Consider the following 21,473-nt stretch of genomic DNA (forward strand, 5'->3'; position numbering starts at 1 on the left):
CGCAGACACCACCTCTGCCCACCTGAAAGTGGGGGGCACGTCCCCCGCTCTCGAGAGAGCGGTGGAGCTGCGTAACCCTTGTCCACAGCCTCCCTGATGGAGCGGCTTGTTCCACACTGGATGCAATGCCTTTGTGTTTTTAAGAAGTGTTGCTCGTATTTTTGACATTTTACAAAGGTTATTCAGAAATTTCTATTAAAACAACGCGAGAGAGGTGCCTAGGGAAAAATACAGGATTGGCATTCAAAGCCCCATTGCAAAGCACCTTATAGTATATGAAGCAGCACTGATACAACAAATTTCTACCAAACCCCCATGAATTACCACAAGCATATCCTTCTCTTCTTTATGTAATTAAAACAGACTCCAAGTAGCACAAGCACAGCAGTTTAAGACTGTCTTACCTGGAATAGGTATAATGGGAATACTTTCATTGGGGACCACACGGGGGGAACTGCTGTCCTCCACATAGAAATGGGCAGTCTGAAAACACTTTCTGGTAAAAGAAAAAGAAAAAAAAGATAATAAATTCAGGGTGTGAAAAACTACCCTCTGAAACAACAGCCAAAAACTTTTGCACATGTTCTGCTTCTCCATTTCTCTTCCATTTCTGCTCCATACTTTCAGACATCATAGCTTTGAAATACCAATGCGTGAAAACATGTGTGTTTTCTACAATTAACAGTCCTAATTCTGGATTCTGGTGTGCTCTAATTCATTGACATCTGACATCCACCCATCATTAATGCTTCTGTATATTATTGCTAAGTACTACTGAATATGAAATTACACTCACAAAAGTTAGCGGTTGCAAAACAGGTTTCAAATACATCATTCAGAAAGAAACTCTGCACACAAGAAACATATCCAGCATACAGTTCAAGCCAAAATCCACCTAAGACACCAGCATTTCCAGGGAAAATACACTTACTGTAAAAGTTTCTGCTGTGTAACAGCCGACAGACAGTAATAGAGCATTTGTAACTGCTGTGTGTCATGGTGTTCTGCCATGAAAGTTATTCTGCAAACATAACGTTTTTTTGTTTGTTTTTAACACAAAAGCCATATAACCCTCATCCCATCCTGCAAACTTGTATTACATACACTGCTACAGAAAAACGCAATAGACACTTAGCTAGGGCTCCAGGAGTCATCTCTGAAAAGGCCTATAAAGAACAGCAGAACTTAAATCCACCTGACACTTCTTTTTACCTGTATTTAATGCAAAGCAGAGAGCACAAGCTGGTCATCACAGAAAAGGTACTGAGCAGAATAACATCAAGAGATCCGAGGAGACTCTGCATGGTGATGTTAACTGAGGCAGGGTTTTCCAACACCAGCGTCACCGCTCATTGCTGACTTAATGAGCTGCTTGAGGCTGGAACTGAATATTTAATGAGTCTTGCTTGGTGTGAGCAGCTATTGTGGCAGGAGAAGGGTCTGCTCTCATCTGTCGAGGCGCTTAACAATAGCTTCCCATTGCAGAAAGATCCCCCTCATTGCAGCCCTTAATGAACTGCTTCTCAACACCTGGGCAAAGTTTGCAGGTGGCCTTGTGAGCTGTGCCTTTTGTCAAGTTGCCGCTTCCCTTGCTGAAACGTATTTGCACGTAGTGGCTTACAAGTTTCTGCCTTGCAGTCTGCTTCTCTGTAATTTGGGCATTGTGCTCTCCACAGAGAGCCCACTCTGCAACGCTGGCTTTGCAGACTTCCTCAAAGTAATTTGTGCTCCCTTTGTTTTCAACATCCATGCATGCCAGGGAGCGAAATAGTCACTGAAAATCAAACCACTCTCTTAGGCGAAACCAGACCCTGAAATAATCATGGGTGCTTGCGTTCCATGCATTTGTACTTTCTACTGCAGTCACAGTGCTTTATAACACAAGCACATGCTATGGCTGCACAAGTACAACTTAAGACAATACTGAAGCAGGAGAGAGCGGATTTCACAGCATGGAGTAATTGTCTCGGAGCAGCTTTCTATTTTCAGGCACGATGTCTTGCATTGTGCTGAAGTTATTTATTTAGCGAGTATGCTTTTGTTAAGAAACACCATAAGGTGAATTCACACATGAGGATGCAAGATGTGCAATAGTCTCACAGCCATATAAAAACATCGGCTGAACCCCCCCCATCCTACTTGCTCCCTGTTCTCAGTTTTTTTTGGCAGCCTTTATTTTGGACAATGCACACCCTGGGGGCACGCAGCAGAATAAATCAGTCACACATAAAGAAGAAACTATGAATATGAAACAGGCAAAATATTCTTGATTTTGATGTATTTGGGGCTCTTTCCCTTGAGTCAATACTACAAAAATCCTTGAACGGCTTCTCCTGGTAATGAAGGCCTTAAGAAGGTGTTTGATAGAAAGACAGACCTTTACGCAGGGATTTACAGGATTTTTTTAAGCTGATGATACTGAAGAAAAGCAATTATTTTCTGTTAATTTGTTATTCTATACTCTGAGAGGCTCTGATAGGCTGGCATTATGGTTTTTTTTATGCAGCCATAAGATAGCTTTTCCTTAATAGCCTCAAAATATGTAATTGTGTTGATAAACACATCATGCGATATTGTAAGGCCCATGATGGCAATAGCAGAACACCCAGTCCAGCACATCACTGCTGAGCACAATGTTGGAATAACAATGTATTATGTGAATATTTCACATAGTAAAGTTTGCTACAATCATTAATGTCATTAGCAATTCTTTATTTTATTTCTGGAAGACTTTCTGTAGCTGTTTTGAAAAGGCAGCCACCACGGAATTTGACTAAAGATTTTCTCAAGTCACAAACATCCCATTGTTTTATGTATATACATACATAACACAGCATGTTCATTACTTTACAATACTGGATACTGGCAGGTTAGGTGAAAGAATGCCTCTCAAACATTTCTTCCCCTCCACTTTTTCATAATAGCTGTAAATATTCCAAGTTTAGCCTCTAAAGCTGAGCTTGCTGTGCACAGGCCATTGCATCCCTGTCCTGGTGACTCCCTCCAGGTCTCAGGGGTGCCTGGTGGCAGCAGAAGGCAGCACTGATGGGACTATGCAGGCTCAAACTTGAGAACAGGACAGAGAGGATTGATCTTTAAAAGACCTTTTACAATGGGCTTTACAAACTCACTGGATGCATTTTCTAGCAAGTTCTGCTTACTGGGTCTGTTTCCCACTCTTGCATCTCTCCTCTGTGCAGATCCTGGAGGGAGCTCCAGGGGCACCAGGCAGATGCCTCCAGGCCCTCAGTTTGGATAATGTCCATTTTTCCTGAGCAAGGAAACAGCTGGGTCCAAGAAGAGCCTTTGTCAAACTTGTCTAGTTTGTACTAATGAAATACTGATAGCTGGGATCAAGACTACTGAGAGGCATTTCAGACAATTTAGTATCTTCTTTCTCCCCCAGTTTAGGATGCTCCTTTCTATCCCCTGGCATTTCCCCCACCCATCACCTTTCCCTCAGCACACAAACCTTAAGCAGCAGCAGTTGCTAAGGCTACAAGAGGCTGCAGTAAAGCTGTGCACGTATATGGGAAGGGCTGGATAAAGGAGAAGGATGAGAGCAGAAAATTGCTTGTTTCGAGTCACTGGAGAAGCAGCTACGGAGAGAGGTGGGAGCGGATGCAGGGCTAGACAAGCTGCAAGTCTACAACTGTTTTCACATGAGCACGTCAGCCTATAACTTCTAACCCCAGTGTGTACCCATGTGCAGGTGTTTGCACCCGCGTGCCTGTTTGCTCAGGAAACCAACACTGTCAGCAGTCCTGAGTGAATGAGCGATCGGGATTTGTCAATGGCATAAATATTATTAAAATCTTAACAACCAAACCACTAATTTTAGAATAATTCTTGCATTTCTTGCAGCACTGGTGGAGGAAAAGCAAATCACAGCCTTGATTTCACTTCCGGAAGATTTCTGAGAGCCCGCATCTTTTCTGCAAAATACCAAAGACTCTGTTGTCTCTGAAATACGCCTGTGTGCAGTGAAGCACACCATTTTCTCTAGCCCCATATGTTTTTTTGGCTTTCTTCCCCTGGGGTACAATAACTGTTCGGGATTGTGGTGATCAGACACACAGTTGTCACATATGGACCAAAATGCAGAAAGTAAAACACTGCGAGATTAGCAACTCCCCTGAGAAGGAGCAGAGGCAGGGTCTGGAATGCAAAGACAAGGCGAGGGAGAGCATCCCCCTGCCCAGAATCTTTTTGCAGAGATACTGGCAGTGAGTTATTAAAGCAAACTAAGAGGATGCAAAGTCCCGAGCAGCAGCACCTTATTATCAAGCTGAAAGCAGAAAAATATGCCGAGTTGGTCCTGATTAGCTGGGTTAAATGCTTGTTCCATCTCCATTGTGCAAAACAGCAGATGAGCTCCTGAAGAAGAGATGCCTCATGAGATTTGACACTCAAAACAAGTTTCCTTGGTTATTAGTTAATAAACCTCAAGCAGCTTCTCTTTTATACTCATCTAAAAGCAAGAGGGAGAACCTGATCACATAATGGCCTGAAAGCATGGATGCATTTTATTTTTGTGTAGAAGATAGCACCTTAGTGTTTATCTAATACTGCCTCCAACACAAACACACAGTGCAGGCTGCAGCTGATGGGAGCACTGGGAATAGATTGGAGGGCAGCGTCTGGCCTTTACTCCTCTGTACTCTGTCTAGCGTGGGCAGCATCTCCTGATCTGTGATGACAGGCGAGGGATCCGCTCTGGAACTGAGGCAGGGAGAGAAGGAGCAGGGGGTTATTGCAGAGGGCGAGCGATTGCCTCTGCAGTGGCTGGCTGAAGCCACCAGGATAGTGGCTGAACACAGGAAAAATCAAAGGGAATGCTTCACTTTCTGGGGACACCCAAGAGTCATGTCCTGCCTCACACACTGAAGGAAATGGCACATTCATTGCTTCCTTGTTCACTAGGGATCTACTCCTTCTTCCAGACATTTCTGTTGGCTGGAGCAGCATGTATTCCCTCTCCAAGGCTAGTCAGATTTTTAATACTTTATTGCTGTAATAGCATCTAGGAGCTCCAGGCTCCCAGTTCCTTGCAACTACTCTCTTCCTGGGTCATTACCTCCTAAAGCATGACCAATTTGAGGGCAGATGGCTTGAAAGGGTCCTGGAGGCCTATTCACTTCTGTCAGAGCAGGGCAAACCTTGTCCTCTGGGTACCCTTCCTCCAGAAAGAGCCTCCCACAGTCCCATAGACAGGAGATCTGCTGAATGTACATTTATGAAGAAAGAGACCAATAGTCCCTGCAGCCACCCTACTTGAATAGACAGTCCTTAGCTGGTGTGCAGAACAGGTAAGATCAAACAAGAATCAAAGCAGGATCTGTAAGGGACCTCTAAACCAGGCTGCACAGGACATGGCTCAGCCTTTATCAAATGCAACCTGGATACAGGCATTCGTTCACCACGCTCCTCCATCACCGGGGTGGGGGTGGTCTGCAAATAACTCCCAAACAACGACCCAAAGGCAGGAAATGATCCCTTTCACTACCTCTGCACATTCATTCTCACTTTTCAGTAGAAGAAAAGATGCTTCAGATTCTCGTTGAACTGTTTTGCATGTTTTCCAGGAGACACAATTAAGATTGGTTTCTGCTGGCACCAAAAACAGAGTATGTATGCAGTCAAGTGTACTAGTAACACATGGCTCTGCACTTTAAACTAGCTTCACTATTCCTTGGCAAGCATTTGTCACTGTCAGAATTGGCAATGACTCCTCAGAAAAGAGCTGCAGACTACCGAACAACAGAAGCGCTGCAAATCATGACCATGTCACCAGCAGAGCAGTGGATGGGAGCCTGGACAACAGCTGTCTGCAGTCTGCACTGCTCTAGCTGGGGTCATCAGTCACTGATTTTTATGAGCAATAAAACTGACTCAAGCGTTAAGAAGAAAAAGAGAAGAGAAAACCACATGAAAAAAAGCTGATCTTATGAATATGAATAAGCGACCAGCATGGAGCAGTGATATTACGTTCATTGTATCAGAGGGGCATCTGCATTTACTCTTTTTTGGGCAGAAAATGGCTTATATTCCCCTAATTTTCTACAATTATTTTCAATCCCAGGTCTTAACGCTTAATGATCAGAATTCAAAAGCAGAGTTATAAAAGAACCTATGCTACACTGGAGTGGTAAGGCAGCAAAGGCTGACCGAACTTGAGCTATGGGAGGATATACAAAGCAGGAATGCATAAAACCCAAGAGAACAAAGGAAAGTTGAAAAAGGAGGAAAATTTCTCGACAATAATGCCGATTCTCCTGCATATCCCTCCCGAAGATGATTCACTTTCTCTCACAAAGCAATTTCTGCCTCTAATCTTCTTCAGCAGCATCAAGCATTGCCCAGATAGGATAACTGGAGAGGTCTAGATGGTACATGGATGGGTTTCAGAAGTTCACAGCATGCCAAGTCCTTGGCATCCTTTCCCAGACAGGATGGTGAAAAGTAGCCTGTCCCTTTCAGGGGACTTCCTCTGGGCAAGGAGAAACGCTTTTTCACATTAGTGAGTTGTTGCACACCCGCACAGTCCTGCAAAAGCTAAAAGGATCCAAACGCTAATCATCAGTCCAACCACACATACTTTCAACCACACATTCTGCAGTACCGTAAGAAATAAAGACAAGAAAAAGGCTGGGAAAAGGCAGATGGAAGGGGGAAAAAAAAAAAAAAAAAGGCAGCGGCAGACAAAACTTTGAGACAGTATTTGTGATGAAAAACACACCACTAGTAAAATTGTCCATCTGAAAAACTAATCTGCAAACAAGACTAGGGATTTCTGACACGGAAAGGCAGCTAATTTAATATTTATGGCCTAAATTTGCCAGCTGACTACACAGCTCTCCACAAAATTAAAAATCCTCTTCTCCCTACCCTCTGAGATCCTATTCTGCACCAGAGACTAGACACCCATTCACATCACATATGATATTGAACTCAGACATTATACAAGAAATAATAATTTTTAGGAAGGTATTCAAATAATTAAACAGTTAAGAAATGACAGCACACACTAAGATGAGCTGCTTTCAAGCCCTCCCCCCTTCATCAGCTGTGCGACCAGAAAGTGCCCAGGTGGCCAGTGCAGAAATGCACTTAGAAAGGTCTTTAACTGCAAATTTAAGTGGATAAATCTTAGTTTAACTCAGCACAAATATTTTCCACGCTTTCTTGTCCCATCTTCCTGCTGCCCCTGGAGAACAGTGAAGGCGATGGTGAAACCTTATTTGTGATGACACTTGGCCCTGTAACACTTGGTAGCTAATTACTCTCCTGGTGACCTCTGACAGGGCTAGCAGCATCAGACCTTCCCCTCCTGCTTTAATCAATACTCACAGCAGCTGTGTTGGATACACTCAGCAATTTTACAGATGACTGAATGGGTTTACTCATCAGTATTTTCTGCTGCAAGAGAACAAGTGCCCTGGTTATATGCACTACCACTCAAAACTTTAATGTCTTCAGGCAAAAATGGGGTAGAGAAACCTATAGGTGGTATCTTAAAATGGTTTAAAAATTAGGCACGGTTTTAAAAACCAAAGGGAAGCCTGATGTATTAATTTTCCTCTCCCTGAGCCAACTATTTATTTAATGCAACATTCATAATAAAGACTAGAAAATCACAGAGGAAAACAAAGATATGCCTTTTCCAATCAAAACATATCTTAGGCAGTTCCTATAAAATGTGTAGTACCTCCAATGCCCTAAACATCATGTAATATTAAAAAGGAACCTAAAACTTTTTCACAGAAGGAAGCTAAATTTAACCAAGTGAAGAGTTGTTCTGTAATCACAAGAACTGCAGCAATCAATGAAGATTGCCTCTTACCAGAGAGGAGCTTTTAGTAGCACCTCTAAGAACTCAAAATTGGGCACACTTGATATTATCATTTCAGGACATGAATTCCCTTTGGGATGAATCTCAAGAAAGGAAAGAATAAAACCAGGGTGGCACACTGGGAGGTTAAAATACAGGTACTTTTAAATGCAAAGTGTAATTCCTCAGGATTGAAGTTTTGTTATAAGACAAACAAGACAGAGATGATCCCACCTAAAAGAGGACAGCAGAAACTGGCTTTCTCTCTGGAATGTTCACCTCAATGTCCCCAATTACTCTCAAAATGGAAGAGCTCTGCTCTTTCCTTTGCAAAAATATTCTTTCCTTCCTCCAAATGGGACATCAAAACATTCAATTTAGGTATTCCAAGCCATGGCCTGGGACCTAAGCATAACACAAAAATGTGCTAAATATTCAGGCACAGTTTTTAGCTCTGTTTTGATGGCCCTGCCCATCTTCAGGCAGAAATGCCAGTTAGTTAAATACAATGAAATACTCAATGGGAAGCTCCCTGTTTCTCAACAACCATGTCCACGTGCACCTGGACTAAAGCGGCATGGGAGAACTAGGAAGCTTTCCCAACACTGCTGGACATATTTCATGCTTAGCTTATTTGAAGCCAGGATAAAATGTTAAAAGTGTGATTATTTCCTTTCTCTTTTCATTATCGTGTATTTGGAGGGTGGGCTTTTTTTGTTGGCCATTTCAAAATGAAATAGCTGCTTATAAATTTTCATGGTCTCTCTGTTAACTCTGTTTAGAACACAATTAGACATGGCACAAAAAGATACCTTTGGAAGCACAGTACAAAGGAAAAGAAAAGAGCAGCTGGCACCGAGAGCAGAGAAGCAAATTATTTAGTACCTGGCAGATAATGAGAACACTGAAAATACACTACTTAATGCTAGTGCTCTGACAGGGCTACGTACATCACCTCATCACGCTAATACAGACAGACCGGGTGGCAGCCAGCTGGTCCTTCTTCCTCACCCATCTCCCTGAAAGCGAAGATTTGTAAGCTGCCAAATAATAAACCTGGACAGAAGTCTTGAGGATCATTAATCTCGCTATCAATCAACCTATTTGGAAATTCGCTTCTTGCTGTCGCTGATACTAATCTGGTAGTGACTCGAGAGCTCTGGGGAAGCCTGGAGTATGTGTGTCTGAGGAATTGCTTTAATGAGTTTCTTGCATTCAAAGGTTAACAAATGTGACAAGGAAACAGAAAAATCAGAGACAATAAACTACCATCCATTGAACCAAACCACTAAGAAATACCACGTTGCATATTTCGCTGTGGTATACCGAATACATCTCTAACTAGCTCTGTAAAAATACTGTAGTCAGACCCCAGTGACCTATCTCAGATGCCAGGAGACATGCAGGCACATTAGTGTGAGCTCTGCCCGCTCCAATACTCCTTATCTGCTGGGCTAAGTACCTTGGGCATAGCTCTGCATTAATAGAGCTATACCGCAGAGAAGCAAGTTGTATTCGCTGAAGAGATGTTCTGGTTAAATCGGACAATCAGCGTGATGTGAACATATCCACCCGGCTCCCTTTGCTAAACACAACAGACCCACATCAATTAATACATCAGAATAAAAAGTCCCTGCATCTCAGGAAGATCCTTCCAGTAGCATTTGCATTAAACAGTGCAGTATTTTCTGTCTGTATATTTCTAAAAAATAAATAGCATCAACAATAGCAATAATACCAAACAAATACCAAGAGAATCAATACTATAAGAAAAATTGAATTAATACCAAAAAGCAGTAAGCAGTATGAAGCATACTTAGGCATAATAAAGAAGCAGAGAAAATAAAATCAATGTATGTTTTAAATTACCATTGCCACAGACCAAACAAGCCGTTAAGAAAAATTCTAGAAATATTTTAAGCAAGTAATGGAGGTAGAATCCACCACACCAGAGGCATCACTAGAATGATAATCCTGAAAGTCCTTGAAATGAAGCAAGGAAGAGTTCCCTTTTCAAAATAGTTAAGAAAAGGACATCTTTGAAGTTTCAGCCCTGTAACACATTCAAAGCTCCTGGAGTTTTAGTGTCAAGGAAATACCCATTTATTACAGAAAAAGGACTCGAAGTATGAGGCATATCAGAAAAGTTACCATGAAGTCTATTAGCAGGCCCCCAGTTATACAGAAGTCAAGAACTGAAAAATCAGAAAGTAACAGATTTAGAAGAGACTTTGCCTTTATGAAATCAGTAAAAAATATTCTGAAAATTAGAAACTGCTTTCATCCTTATGACAAACTTTTTTCAGTAGGTATACACTCGGGCAAGTAAACTATTGCTTTCCTGTTGTCTTAATCAGTGTGTAGAAACAGCTAATAATGAAACTAATCACAGGAGGAGAACATTTTGATTCAAGATAAAAGTTCATTGCAGATAAGTGAAACAAGAGAAATACAGCCAACCTATGTTAATTATTAGATCCCTTAACACCAAATACAGTTTAATATATTCTCTATTTATAGACCGTTCTCTTTATTTGCACTATTTCCAAAGCTTTAATCTACCTTTTATTAAGCTCTTTATAACCTTTCACTGTTGATAAATGCAGGGCTGGGGAAAAGGGGAAAAAAGCCCACAAGAGCTGCAGTTTGCATCTTAGCAAAAACGTATGAACGCTTTTTAATGTATGAAGAAACACACCTGGATCCATCAGGCACTTGCTCAGAAGCAGACATGTAAATTAAACACAAGCTCTTGGCTCAGAATTTCCTCTTCTTGAAGCTGGTGAAGCGATGTGGCTGCGCAGGCAGACACACTGTCCTCAAGGAACGTAGGAGATGTCTGCTCCTAGGTGAATTGTTCAGTCCTGACACCTCTAGCAATTCAGATTAATTTTCCACCTACTGTATTTATGCATGTCATTTCCATGCTCTGATGCGATCTTTGGTGGTGCTTTTGCTGACATTAGTGCAGCAATTAGACAGTAAGCTTGGGGTTGGAAATGACAGCAGCAATCACCACGGCCAACAAGGCACGTTCAGGTATGCAGGCAAAGGGAGGTTCCCGCGGGGACCGAGGTCCTGCTGCTAGACCCACTCCAACTATTTTCATCTTTGCTTATAACTGGCAACTGCAATAACAGGTTCCTGTTTTATTCCACTATTTTAATCCAAGGAGTTTTGTGAGCTAAAAATGTTTGAAATGTAGACTAAACAGCAGAGTATTTTGCCACTATTTCTGGTAGTTTTGTCCCAGACATTTGGTTTCAGATCTGTGATTTCCTGTCGAGAACACACAAGTGTGAAATACTTGTTGATCCGTTTATTCATTTGCCTCCTGGCTGATCGTAGCCATTTTGACAGGATGGATAAATTGACTTGCTCTTTGTGTTTTTTTTTTTCCCCACGTGCTTCTCCATCAGCCTGGAAGCACTGCCCCAGCTTCCCAGATGCCGTGCTTAGGTCTTTATCACTCCTACACCCTCGCTTTACATCCTGCACCCTCCTCCTTTTAGAGGCTTGCTAAGCCAATTTCACACAATACACAGGTTGTCTGAAATGCCACAAACTCTTGTTATAGCAGCTTCTGAAACTCCATCTGCCAGATGAAAATGGTGCATAATATTTAGAGAAACTATTTTTGAACAATTCAAACCCAATAAACATTTTACATCACTCTTTAGGACATGAGCTATACCTGTGACAATTGTACTTGGTTACTCCAGGCAGCACTTAACTATCTGTGACACATCTCAGCAAATCATCTATTTTTCAAAGTCATAAACAAACACTGCAATTTGGAAAGGGAACAACTCTTGATCATTCTCGTTGAGGAAATGGCAAAGGTAACAGCTTCAAGTGATCAGGCAAAACCTTGTAACATCAGCACAAGTTTTCAATGCAAAGTAATTTCATCAGGCTAACAAATGAGTCACTTCTCTCCAACAGACGTGTAGCAGAACACAGTGCACTTAATTGATGTGCCCTTTTATTGCAAAACATACCGTCTCTCTCCACTTTGACTAGAGCAATGGGGTGCAGCATTGCCAGGAAAGAGCTGAAGAATGCAAACTTGGCACCACATAGTATCTAAATGTTGATTCAAGGAAATTACGAGACATTCAAGGGGATAGGTCCCAGTCTCCAAATTGTGCTCCACTCTTTCTTACATTGCCCCCATGTGATTATAGCAAGTTTGCTTAGAATTTGCTGCTCACTCTTCTAATTGGATTTCTGCAAAGGGCAGTTTGCTGTGCCATGAGCTTGTCACTTTATATCCTGCTTTAACGCCAAACCACTCAATTAATATTAAATTCCATTTATTATAAAAGCATTTGTTTCTACCCATGCGATGCTATCAGCAGCCATCTAATTAATATTTGTTTCCACAAAGTGGCTCGCTGATGGTAAGATCTCAGGTACAGCTAGTAACTTTAAAAGGGGAAAATATGTGAAGGCAAGAAGGTCAAAACAGAACATGAGCTGTAACAGAAAACATCCAACTTGTACGAATTTAACTCCAGCTTCTCAGAAAGCTGAGTCAATACAATCAGGTTGGCGGAGAGCAATGACAATGTTACAGCTAATCCAGTCACCAGAAAAAAATGAGGAGTGAGGTTGCCAATGTCTCTCTCTCTGGGGTGGGGAGATGCTGTCTGGCACACCAAGGAAAAAAAATGCTGGAAGAAGGCATGGAAGGGAAGTGCTCATCCACTGCCTTATTCCCCCATGAGCTGAGCTGTCTGCTTTCCAGGAGGACTGTGGATAACATTAAACCCTGAGCTACAGTTGGTTTAAAGCCCCTTTTCTTCAGCATCCTTTTCTGTGCTCAGCACACTGGGAAATTAGCACAGCCTGTCCCAGTTTGGCAGTGAGGAACTCAATGGACCCCACACTTGCCATCCAAGGAGTGAAGGAGGAAAGTGCTGCAGATGGTTTAAGTGCTTTAAAAAAAGCTGGTACAAAGCTCAGGGATTCTTTTGTACACTTCCAGTACAAGAAAGCATTGCTAAGGAAAGAGAGGACAATCCAAGTGCATGCTCAGATCCTACAGACAACACTGTAACCCACCCGAATGTGCGTCGCTAGCAAACACAGACTTTTCATTTCCCCATAGGCCTGGCTGCAGCTTGTATTATCACAAATGCTGGTGAAACGGGAGTATTTCTTCTGTGTTCAGAAGCACCCAGCTGCTTCTCAAGCAGAATGCTCCTGAGAGTGAGATTACACATTCAGACACGGTGAGATGAAGCAGCTGCTGAGAATGTGTATCAAATACTGTGATTTCTTCTCTTCTGCTCTTTTATTCCATGCACCTCAAATAAAACTATGCTGCAGGGACAACAGGTCTCTTTCTAGTAGTCTCCACCTATTCCTTTAAACTTTACAACAGGGAACTTGTTCTATGTAGCTGTGTGGATAACAAAAACAGTGATGTTGAACTCTAACCTTCTGCTACCACAAAGAGCTAAATTAATTCCCTACAGCACATCAGCACTGCTTTTGAAAAGGTCCAGACTCTGCAAAAAAACAGATGGAAACTGAACTTATGGGCCTTTAAAGATGTCAAGCATTTCCTCACAGTGATGGCATAGGAATCTTTCTCCTTGCCATCAATTTTTTTATTAATCAGAGCACACATGGCAACTCCCTGTGTGGCACCACTCAGGGCTCACCCCATCAACATAAAACCTTGCAAAATTATCACCTCAGGTTTACCACTGGGATAACAATGCTTTTATACCTAGAATTAAAAAGATTAATTGTCACAGCCTGGCAAATCAATACGCAACTGCAGACACCAAACTCCAATACTATTTCGTCGCCCCTTTGCTTCCCACGGACCACGGTTCCACCATTTGCTACGTGACTCAGAAAGCCAGCAAAAGGACTCACTCCTGTTGCACTGTTGTCACCTTCGTGCTTATGCTTTCAGGGCTACTGTTCTTGCAGCTTTTGAAGCACAAGTGCACTCTGTATGGCAGCAAAGCCAAGTCTGCAGGCTCCTGCTTTGACAGCCAAATACACCCCAGAGTGCTGCAGAGCCCTTGTAGGTCCCCAAATTCTCATCTCCACCACCACATTATGTGGAACAGAAGACTCCTGATGGCCCATTTTCTTGAAGCTGTTTGTGTAAGGACCTGAGTCAAGTTACTCTTTCTCCCCCAAAGAGCTGAACCGGCACTTTTACCATCAAGAGAGTGGCACAGTTGTGAAATGCCCAATTGTTTCTGAAGAGACATCGGGGACCAGGTACCAGGTCCTTTTTCACAGATGACAATTGTTACTGTAAGCATAAGGAAAAGGGTTCTGCCCTCCTGACTGCAGCCACGCGCTCTACATGAGTTGGCTCTGCAGTGATAAATGTCACGTTTACAATGGGGTTTGCAACATGAAAGTCCGTAATTTGCTTTCCAGGGACCTATGCTTGATTATCAGGAGAGTTAGAGGCATTCACTGAAGTCTAATGAATAGAATTAACACTTCATTTAAACAGGGACTAATATGTATGCAAATGAGAAAAAGTTAAAAATAAAGAGTTCAAGCCATAATTTCAGAAAATGTAGACTGCATCCTTATGAAATATGAATGTTTCAATTCACCTCATATCTTTACATCTATGTTAGCTGCTTTGCATGTGAACAATAGGGTGCATCAAGCCCATTTTGATTTTTATATTTGAACTTGGACTTATAAAATGGATTATATTGAAACATGAATAATATATATGCTAATTAAAGACTCCATTTAATGACATAAATAAAGACGAAGACCAACACAGGCTAATTTCCATTTGCAAATTTCCTAATTACTGTATTTTCCTTTGGAAAGCAGAAACTTTATTTCCCCAGCCTCAGAAAAAAAGAGAATTATTTTCTTTGCTCACATTTTTAAAAAAAACTTTTCAACTTTTTTATTCTTTAGGATTGGTCTCCCCATGGATACAATTGCTTTGCCTGGATAGAATCCATATTAAATATCACCCAAATCAAACTATGGTGATTTGTGCATACAAGCAGTGTAACTTAATTGTTATTAGATTTGTTTTCTAATACGGAATTAATGTTGAAAAATATAAGGTGCATACATTCTTTAATATCACAAAGCATGTTCAGAGTAACTCTGTCAGATGTAGACCAAGTTAAATATCCTTGACATTTGCTAGGCTGTTAGTCGCTCTCTCCCTTCTTCCTGGTCCCCAAAATTAGACAGAACAAGGGCACCAGACAAATGTATAGTTGTAGGGAGACAAGGTATTAGCAGAAAACATGACCACAACTTCTGTCATGCAAAGCCTACAGAAAAGCTTGCTGAAGAATAAACAGATTGCAGGAAAAGCCATTTTAGGTTAAAAGGCTTGCCTGTACCTATGACAGTGAGGGAAGTTGTAAAAAATAGTTTGTTCAAATGAATATGAAGCCCACAATGATATCAGGGCCAGGAGAATCTTTTTTTTGCTGTTGTGTAAATGTTGATTATGTGGATAAAGAAGCCTAGATTCAGCCTTAACTCACAAAACCATCATTTGCAGGCTCTGAAAAGCAAACTGCAAAGCAAACCCATTTACTCCCTGATTGAAGCAGCACCCTGAATGCTTCAAAAATAAGGAGCTGTATGAATGGGAAGAGACTAACCATTCTGGTACATTTATGTCCTAGGCTTCTATTAAAAAAAAAACAAACAAGAAAACACCAAACCCAAAACCAAACCAAAACATGACGAGTATAAGGACTGCATCTTCACAGCTTTCACTTCATGTTTGTAATACCAGTTGCTATTACCAATGAACACTGAAATTCAGGAAACTTGCAAAACTGAAGAGTAAATGATCATCATTTTGAGTTATGATGTTGTTGGTAGTCCTCCATGCCCTCGGTACTGCTAGCACTGTACAGCTGCTGCAACCTTCATGGGTACCACTGCTGCCGGGGGAGCACTGCCCAGCACTGCGGGAGGAGAAGCTCCCCCTGGTCCTTGCTCAGCATCCTCTGCCCTTGCAGTGCCCATCCCTTCACACTCCTCTCAGCTTTAGTGGAACCAGCTTGGGGACATAAATACCTTGAGAACAGCTGGGAGGCAGCTGGAAAGCTCTTGGACCAGTTTACTTTGATGACTTCTCTAACAGCATAAAATTCTCCTCACTGATGAACCACTCAGCCCCTAATACTAAGGTTGGCAGACGTAATGTCCTGTGACGGGTGCAGGAGATGCTCTCCCTTGGCCTGCCTTGCAGAGAGCTATCCTCTTACTCCCATTTAAACCCCACATTCATGCCAAATACCCATCAGCAGGGGTAAACGTCATTTCCTATCTCCGTCCACTGCTAGTGAGGGGTTTGCTGCAGCTAAGGAGCACCTGGATCACCAGCCTCAGGCCTGTGCCAAAGGGAAGATATCCCTTTATACATGACTTGGAGAAGCCCCCACCCGCAGGGATTCAGCATCATAGCCCTGAGCCCAATCTGTGGCATGACAGAACATGCCTCGATCCATAACGGCTTAAACCATATTTGACACGGGGGCGAATGAGATAAGCTCATGCTGCTACAAAACATGAGGAATTTTACCAGCACTCACTGGAAACTTCCTGATGGTGTTTAAGAAATGGTTTTAGACAATGAATCACTGTACAGAAATATATCCATTTAACTGATAATTTGATCAGAAGGAAAAAAACCACAAACCCAAATTTGAGCCTTCAGGGAATAAAACATTTGTTACTATTGAGAAATGCTTTTATTTATTTATTTTTAACATTAACAATATTTTTTAAACTCAAATTTGGCTTATTTCTATTGCTTTATAAGTGTCGCTTTGTAGGCTATTTCACGACGTCTTCGTTCTAGTTTGGAAAAGATGGGATTTCTAAAACACGAAACAACCCCACTGATCAAGAACCAGGCATGCCACCTACACCTGTTTCAGTGTAAAAGTTAGAACTCAAATGGATTTTAACTTGTAAGTCAGTAAAGTAAAATACATGCTGGTTATAGAAATAGAGGAAATGTTTTCTTTTAACAAACTGCATGTTTATTTTTCTACACTAAATTGAATGAATTCACATAGTTGCAACATTTGTAATAGCAGCACATGTGCATTCCAAGACGTTGTTTTTCCCCAAATTGCACAGGTTTTAAGAAAAGTAAAATTAAGTCCATCCCTGCTTGTTATTGTTTTACTAGCCTGCTGATTCCTAGCATTTATCCAAGCAGTTAAGATTACTGAATTGATTTAATATTCTTACTCTACAATTTTACAGTCAGACCACATCCTGCTGTGAAATAGCTCGTGCTAATGTTAGTCCAAATGCTGCTGTGGGACTCAGGACAGCACAGGGCCCTTCAATAGCTGTATTTTATGGTTACAAGGAGAGAGAAAAAATATAATTTATCTGGTTGCTGTGGTTAATTCACAGTTTCACAGCAGAGGTATACTGTTCCCTCCGGGTACATCTACTTGTATTATAGGATATTTCATTCACAGTTTGTCCGAGACATTCCTCTAGCTCTGAACCTACCAATTTATTAGAGAAAATCTACTCCAGAGGTACTTGTATGCACCTTAATACAAACTCTTACATGCTAAGAATATTATAGAAAAGACATAAACTAGCAACAGATCAATAGAAAACATAAACTAGCAACAGATCAAACAACAATGGGTTAATAAATTGTTTCTTGAAGCTGAGAAGGGGAACAGAAAAAGAATGTGCCCGTCTTCTTAGGAAATAGCTTTTTCCCCCCCCAAGTGATTTATTTTTGCAAAAAGCACTTGTGAAATTTGTTTCTCTTTTAAAATACCTATCACAGCTATAACAGCCAGAGTTCAAAAATTTTGAAGTTGTAAAAAGTTTCCTGTAGAACAGCTTGCAAAATACTCAACAGATGAGTAGGAAAAGCCAGTGGTACATGGCATCCTCTACTGCTGTGCTTATGAGAAGACCCATGCTACTCATGGCATATTATTTCTCAGCATCTACAAACCAGTTCTTAATGGAGCTTAACTAGAACATTTGAATGTTTAAAAAATATTCGTTCAAACTTAACGCCTTGTACTTTTTATCCAGCTACTGCACAGATAAAATCTTGCCTTTTTTTTTTTTTTCCAAGACCTCACCATTACAGCAACACTGGGAAAGGCATTTCCAGGAAAAAAAAAAAATCTGCAATTAATCCATTTAATTAGTTCCACAGAAAGAAAACAGAAAGATCAATTGCAGCCATGCTGCAGATCCCTCCTTACCTGACCTTAGCTGCCCTTGCCTGCTCCCCTTTGCTCTCTCTGCAGAAGAAGGTATTTTTGGAAATGCTGGAGAAATGCTGTTACACCTCTAAACAAAGCAGTGAGGAGTGAGTCAACAAAAGTTTTCCAATGTGCTACCAAGACTTTTACATAAACTTCATCCCCTTTAGGGATGGCCTGTGTGGGCCTATGGGCAAAGCATAGCCTAAATGTCTTATGGGACACATCATAAAGCAAATTAAAAATAAAAAAGTGTACTTTTTTTGTTTGGGAGTTTTCAAGGTCACCAACATGGTATTTTGAATTCCAGTCTTCCACAACCAAAGCACGTATTCTCCTGTTGTTTGATTTGTGATTGCATGCTTGACATTATCTTTTAAAATAAAGGTGATGCAGATCTGGGCTCCCACTGAGTTCAGTGGCCACATCCATAAAAGTGCCTGCAGGAAAGATGTTAACACAACTGACCCACATGGTATGAACATCCCAGGAGCTGAGGAACACGCACAGTTTCAGAGTAAGAATTCTCATTTAAAGGTGCTGTTAAAAATAATCACAATTCAGCAGGCACCAGGATTGCTGGCACTGGCACGCATGGCCTCACAGCTGTGAAACCTTGGTTCTTTGAGCAACCGCCATTCCCCATCTCCTTTGCAAGAAAACTTTCATGTAACAGCCTTTCCAGGGATGTCTAGACACAGTCACCCTGGGTATTTTGCCCTTGGCAGGGGTGGCCTCACGTTGGCATTCACTCCTAACAGGGCAGTATTGACACGTGCAGTGCAGATGGTACCATAGATAACACACAACAGGAACAACAAACTGCAGCTATACCAATCCCTTCTCCTCTGTTTTTGTTTTTAAACTTCAGATCATTGTACTCTTAACTCTTCCCTACTTCTAGGCTCCCTGCTGCAGGAGAACAGATGGAACAAAACTCCAAACAGATTTTTTTTCCACCAACCTGTGGGTCTCCTGACACGGTTGTCCTCTGCAAGCTGCCTTTGCGGTTTCTTTCCTGCCCACTTGTATCTTCCCTTCACTCTCTCTCCACAGTTAGAGCCCTCCCCCTCCCTCCCTCCCCCCCCCCCCCCCCCCCCCCCCCCCCCCCCCCCCCCCGGTTCTTAGATGTGCTCTTTTATTGGCTTCACTTTACTCACTTTAAACATGATGCATTTAAACTGTGTCTTCCAAATGCTTTTTCACGCTCCTAGTCTCTGATTTACAGGACAATTTATCACACTACACCATTCCTCCTCTTTTCTCATACTTGCTTGTGTGCTTTAAAGCTCACACCGCAAAGCTGCGGAGAATGGGCCTCGAAGCTCCCGTGTAGCATCAATGACTCCTGTGGTGCTCCTGACAAATGGCTGCTTAACCTTGTTTTGGAACCTAGAGATGATGGAAATTCTGTAGACCACTGCTTTATTGTCTTTCCTATCGCGAAGCTTATTCTAGTGTCAAACCTAAATTTCTCTCTTGCTGCAATTTAAGCCAAAGACTCCTTATCCTCAGCACAAGGGGTGCAGAAGAGCATGTATTCCTTAAAGACCCCCTTTCAAGTACTAGAGCACTTGCTCCCCCTCTCCGCTAACAGCCCTGCCTACCCATCTGATCTAACCAGTTTCCTCATATCGCACAACAACCACCATAGTCCTCTTGTATTTACACCTGGAGATACACCGGCCTGCTATAAATCTGGATTTGCGTTTCATTTGCAGGACAGCTGAAAGGAGAACATTGCTTCATGAAATTCAGATGAAAGCTGGACATGCTTGACACAGGAAAAAGCTGGCTTCAGACACCTGGCAAGAAGTTACTTATTTCAACGGCATACTCTCGAGAACCCGTTTAAGGTGATACAGGTTCTTCAGTCATGCGGACTCAAATTTACAAGGGCAAGGTCTGATTCAACTGGTACCAGTTATTCAGGAGTCACTCTGTTAACGTCAATGGGACTGCCCAGGTTTAAACCTGAAGCAAAATCTAGATGGTTCCCTTGAAATGAGAATTCTGGGGTCAAAACATGCTTACCGATTTTTTATGTTGCTCCTGACGCTGTACAATTAGGACTAAAAGCACTGTGTTCTGAGCTTTGTAGATATCCTTACAGTCCTGAAAGTTGCCATCGATCTGCATTTAAGCTTGGCAAATCCCTCTCCAACCTTCCTTGCTCAAAAAAAAATGGTTGGTTTATAAAGCGGCAGCTGACTACGAGCCTCACCAGTGAGGAAATGGAAATCTTGCAGATTTCTGGTTTGCAAGAAAAAGTAAAACTAGTGTTAATTAAAGAAGAGTAAAAGTAACAGGCATATAATGAGAGAACATGCCCCTTTCCACAGTCTAGCTCTTAACAGATCATCCAGCATGCTTAAAAAGCAACTTTCCATCTGCAAATCTGTCTCTCTCTCTTTTTTGTCTAATGAGCATGAGTTAGTCTGTTCAAAAGCCCAAATGGGCATCTCAGGGCCAATTCAGCAGCAGGGGGTCTGTTACTATAACAACTGACAACTCCTGTGATTTCTGAAAGGCCCTAAAGTAGCCATTTGGGAAATGGTTATTGAGCAAGAAGTTGTGAAGGAATGGCTGTGTGGGGCGCAGAGACCCAGCCTCCCTTTGCACAGCTGCTCTCCCCGACCTCAGCCCCATGCACGGAAGAAAGCCCAGCATCCCGCCACCCTTGCAAACAGCCGGGCCGGATCCTTTCCAGCGCCTTGCAAGAGGGAAAGATAAAAGCCCACGAGCCAACAACGGGAGGAACGGCAGCGGCATGCTACGATCTGGCCTTAGCAGATCTCCTTGTGGGCTCTCCCACCCTCACCCCGGGCTGTGCGTTGCCGGGTGGAAGAGCACAGACGCTGTCGGAGAAGTTTTCATATTGATTTTCCTCATAATGGAAGAATGACAAGCGCTCAAAGAATGGTATCAACAGCTAGAACAAGCAACCGGCAGCTGCCCTGAGCTTCAGGCTTGAAAGCAAGCTGCCTGTCGTCAGCACAGAGGATGAGCTTAGTCCCCATAAGCTTAGTTCCCTGCATGGGATAAGAGGGAGCTGATCACAGGCCTGCTCCTTTTTAATGAAAATGAGCAGTGCTTTAAGATACAGAACACAAAAGGGCCCAATATTTCAGTACCTTTACCTCTGGCACTGGCAAAATTAAATACAAACTGAATCTTCTGCAATAAAAGCTGAAGAGCTTTTTCTGCATTGCCTGGGTTGAGGGCTCTGAATCAGGCTGGGCTGCATCCCCCTTGCCAGGCAGTGACCTGCCCCGTCCCCATCCTTCTGAGGCTGTTTGTCATCATACAAGCCTAGACGTGGCCATTCCCAGAGGAAAATGAAGGCATGCCCTGTTCAGTATGAGCAGGGCACATCTGGTCACTAAAAAGGAGATGGAAGCTGC

The 21,473-nt window shown here is 42.2% G+C and overlaps 1 protein-coding gene across 1 annotated transcript in view; it reads right to left on the reverse strand.

The window, feature by feature from the left end:
- PTPRG (protein tyrosine phosphatase receptor type G) overlaps positions 1-21,473 on the reverse strand; it is a 412,309-nt gene that overhangs the window by 43,589 nt on the left and 347,247 nt on the right. The window contains exon 14 of the mRNA XM_040589702.1: positions 405-496. Coding sequence (XP_040445636.1) covers positions 405-496 — 92 coding nt within the window. The remainder of the gene's footprint in view (positions 1-404; positions 497-21,473) is intronic.

Source organism: Falco naumanni, chromosome 4 (genome assembly GCF_017639655.2).
Source record: "Falco naumanni isolate bFalNau1 chromosome 4, bFalNau1.pat, whole genome shotgun sequence".
NCBI lineage: Eukaryota > Metazoa > Chordata > Aves > Falconiformes > Falconidae > Falco > Falco naumanni.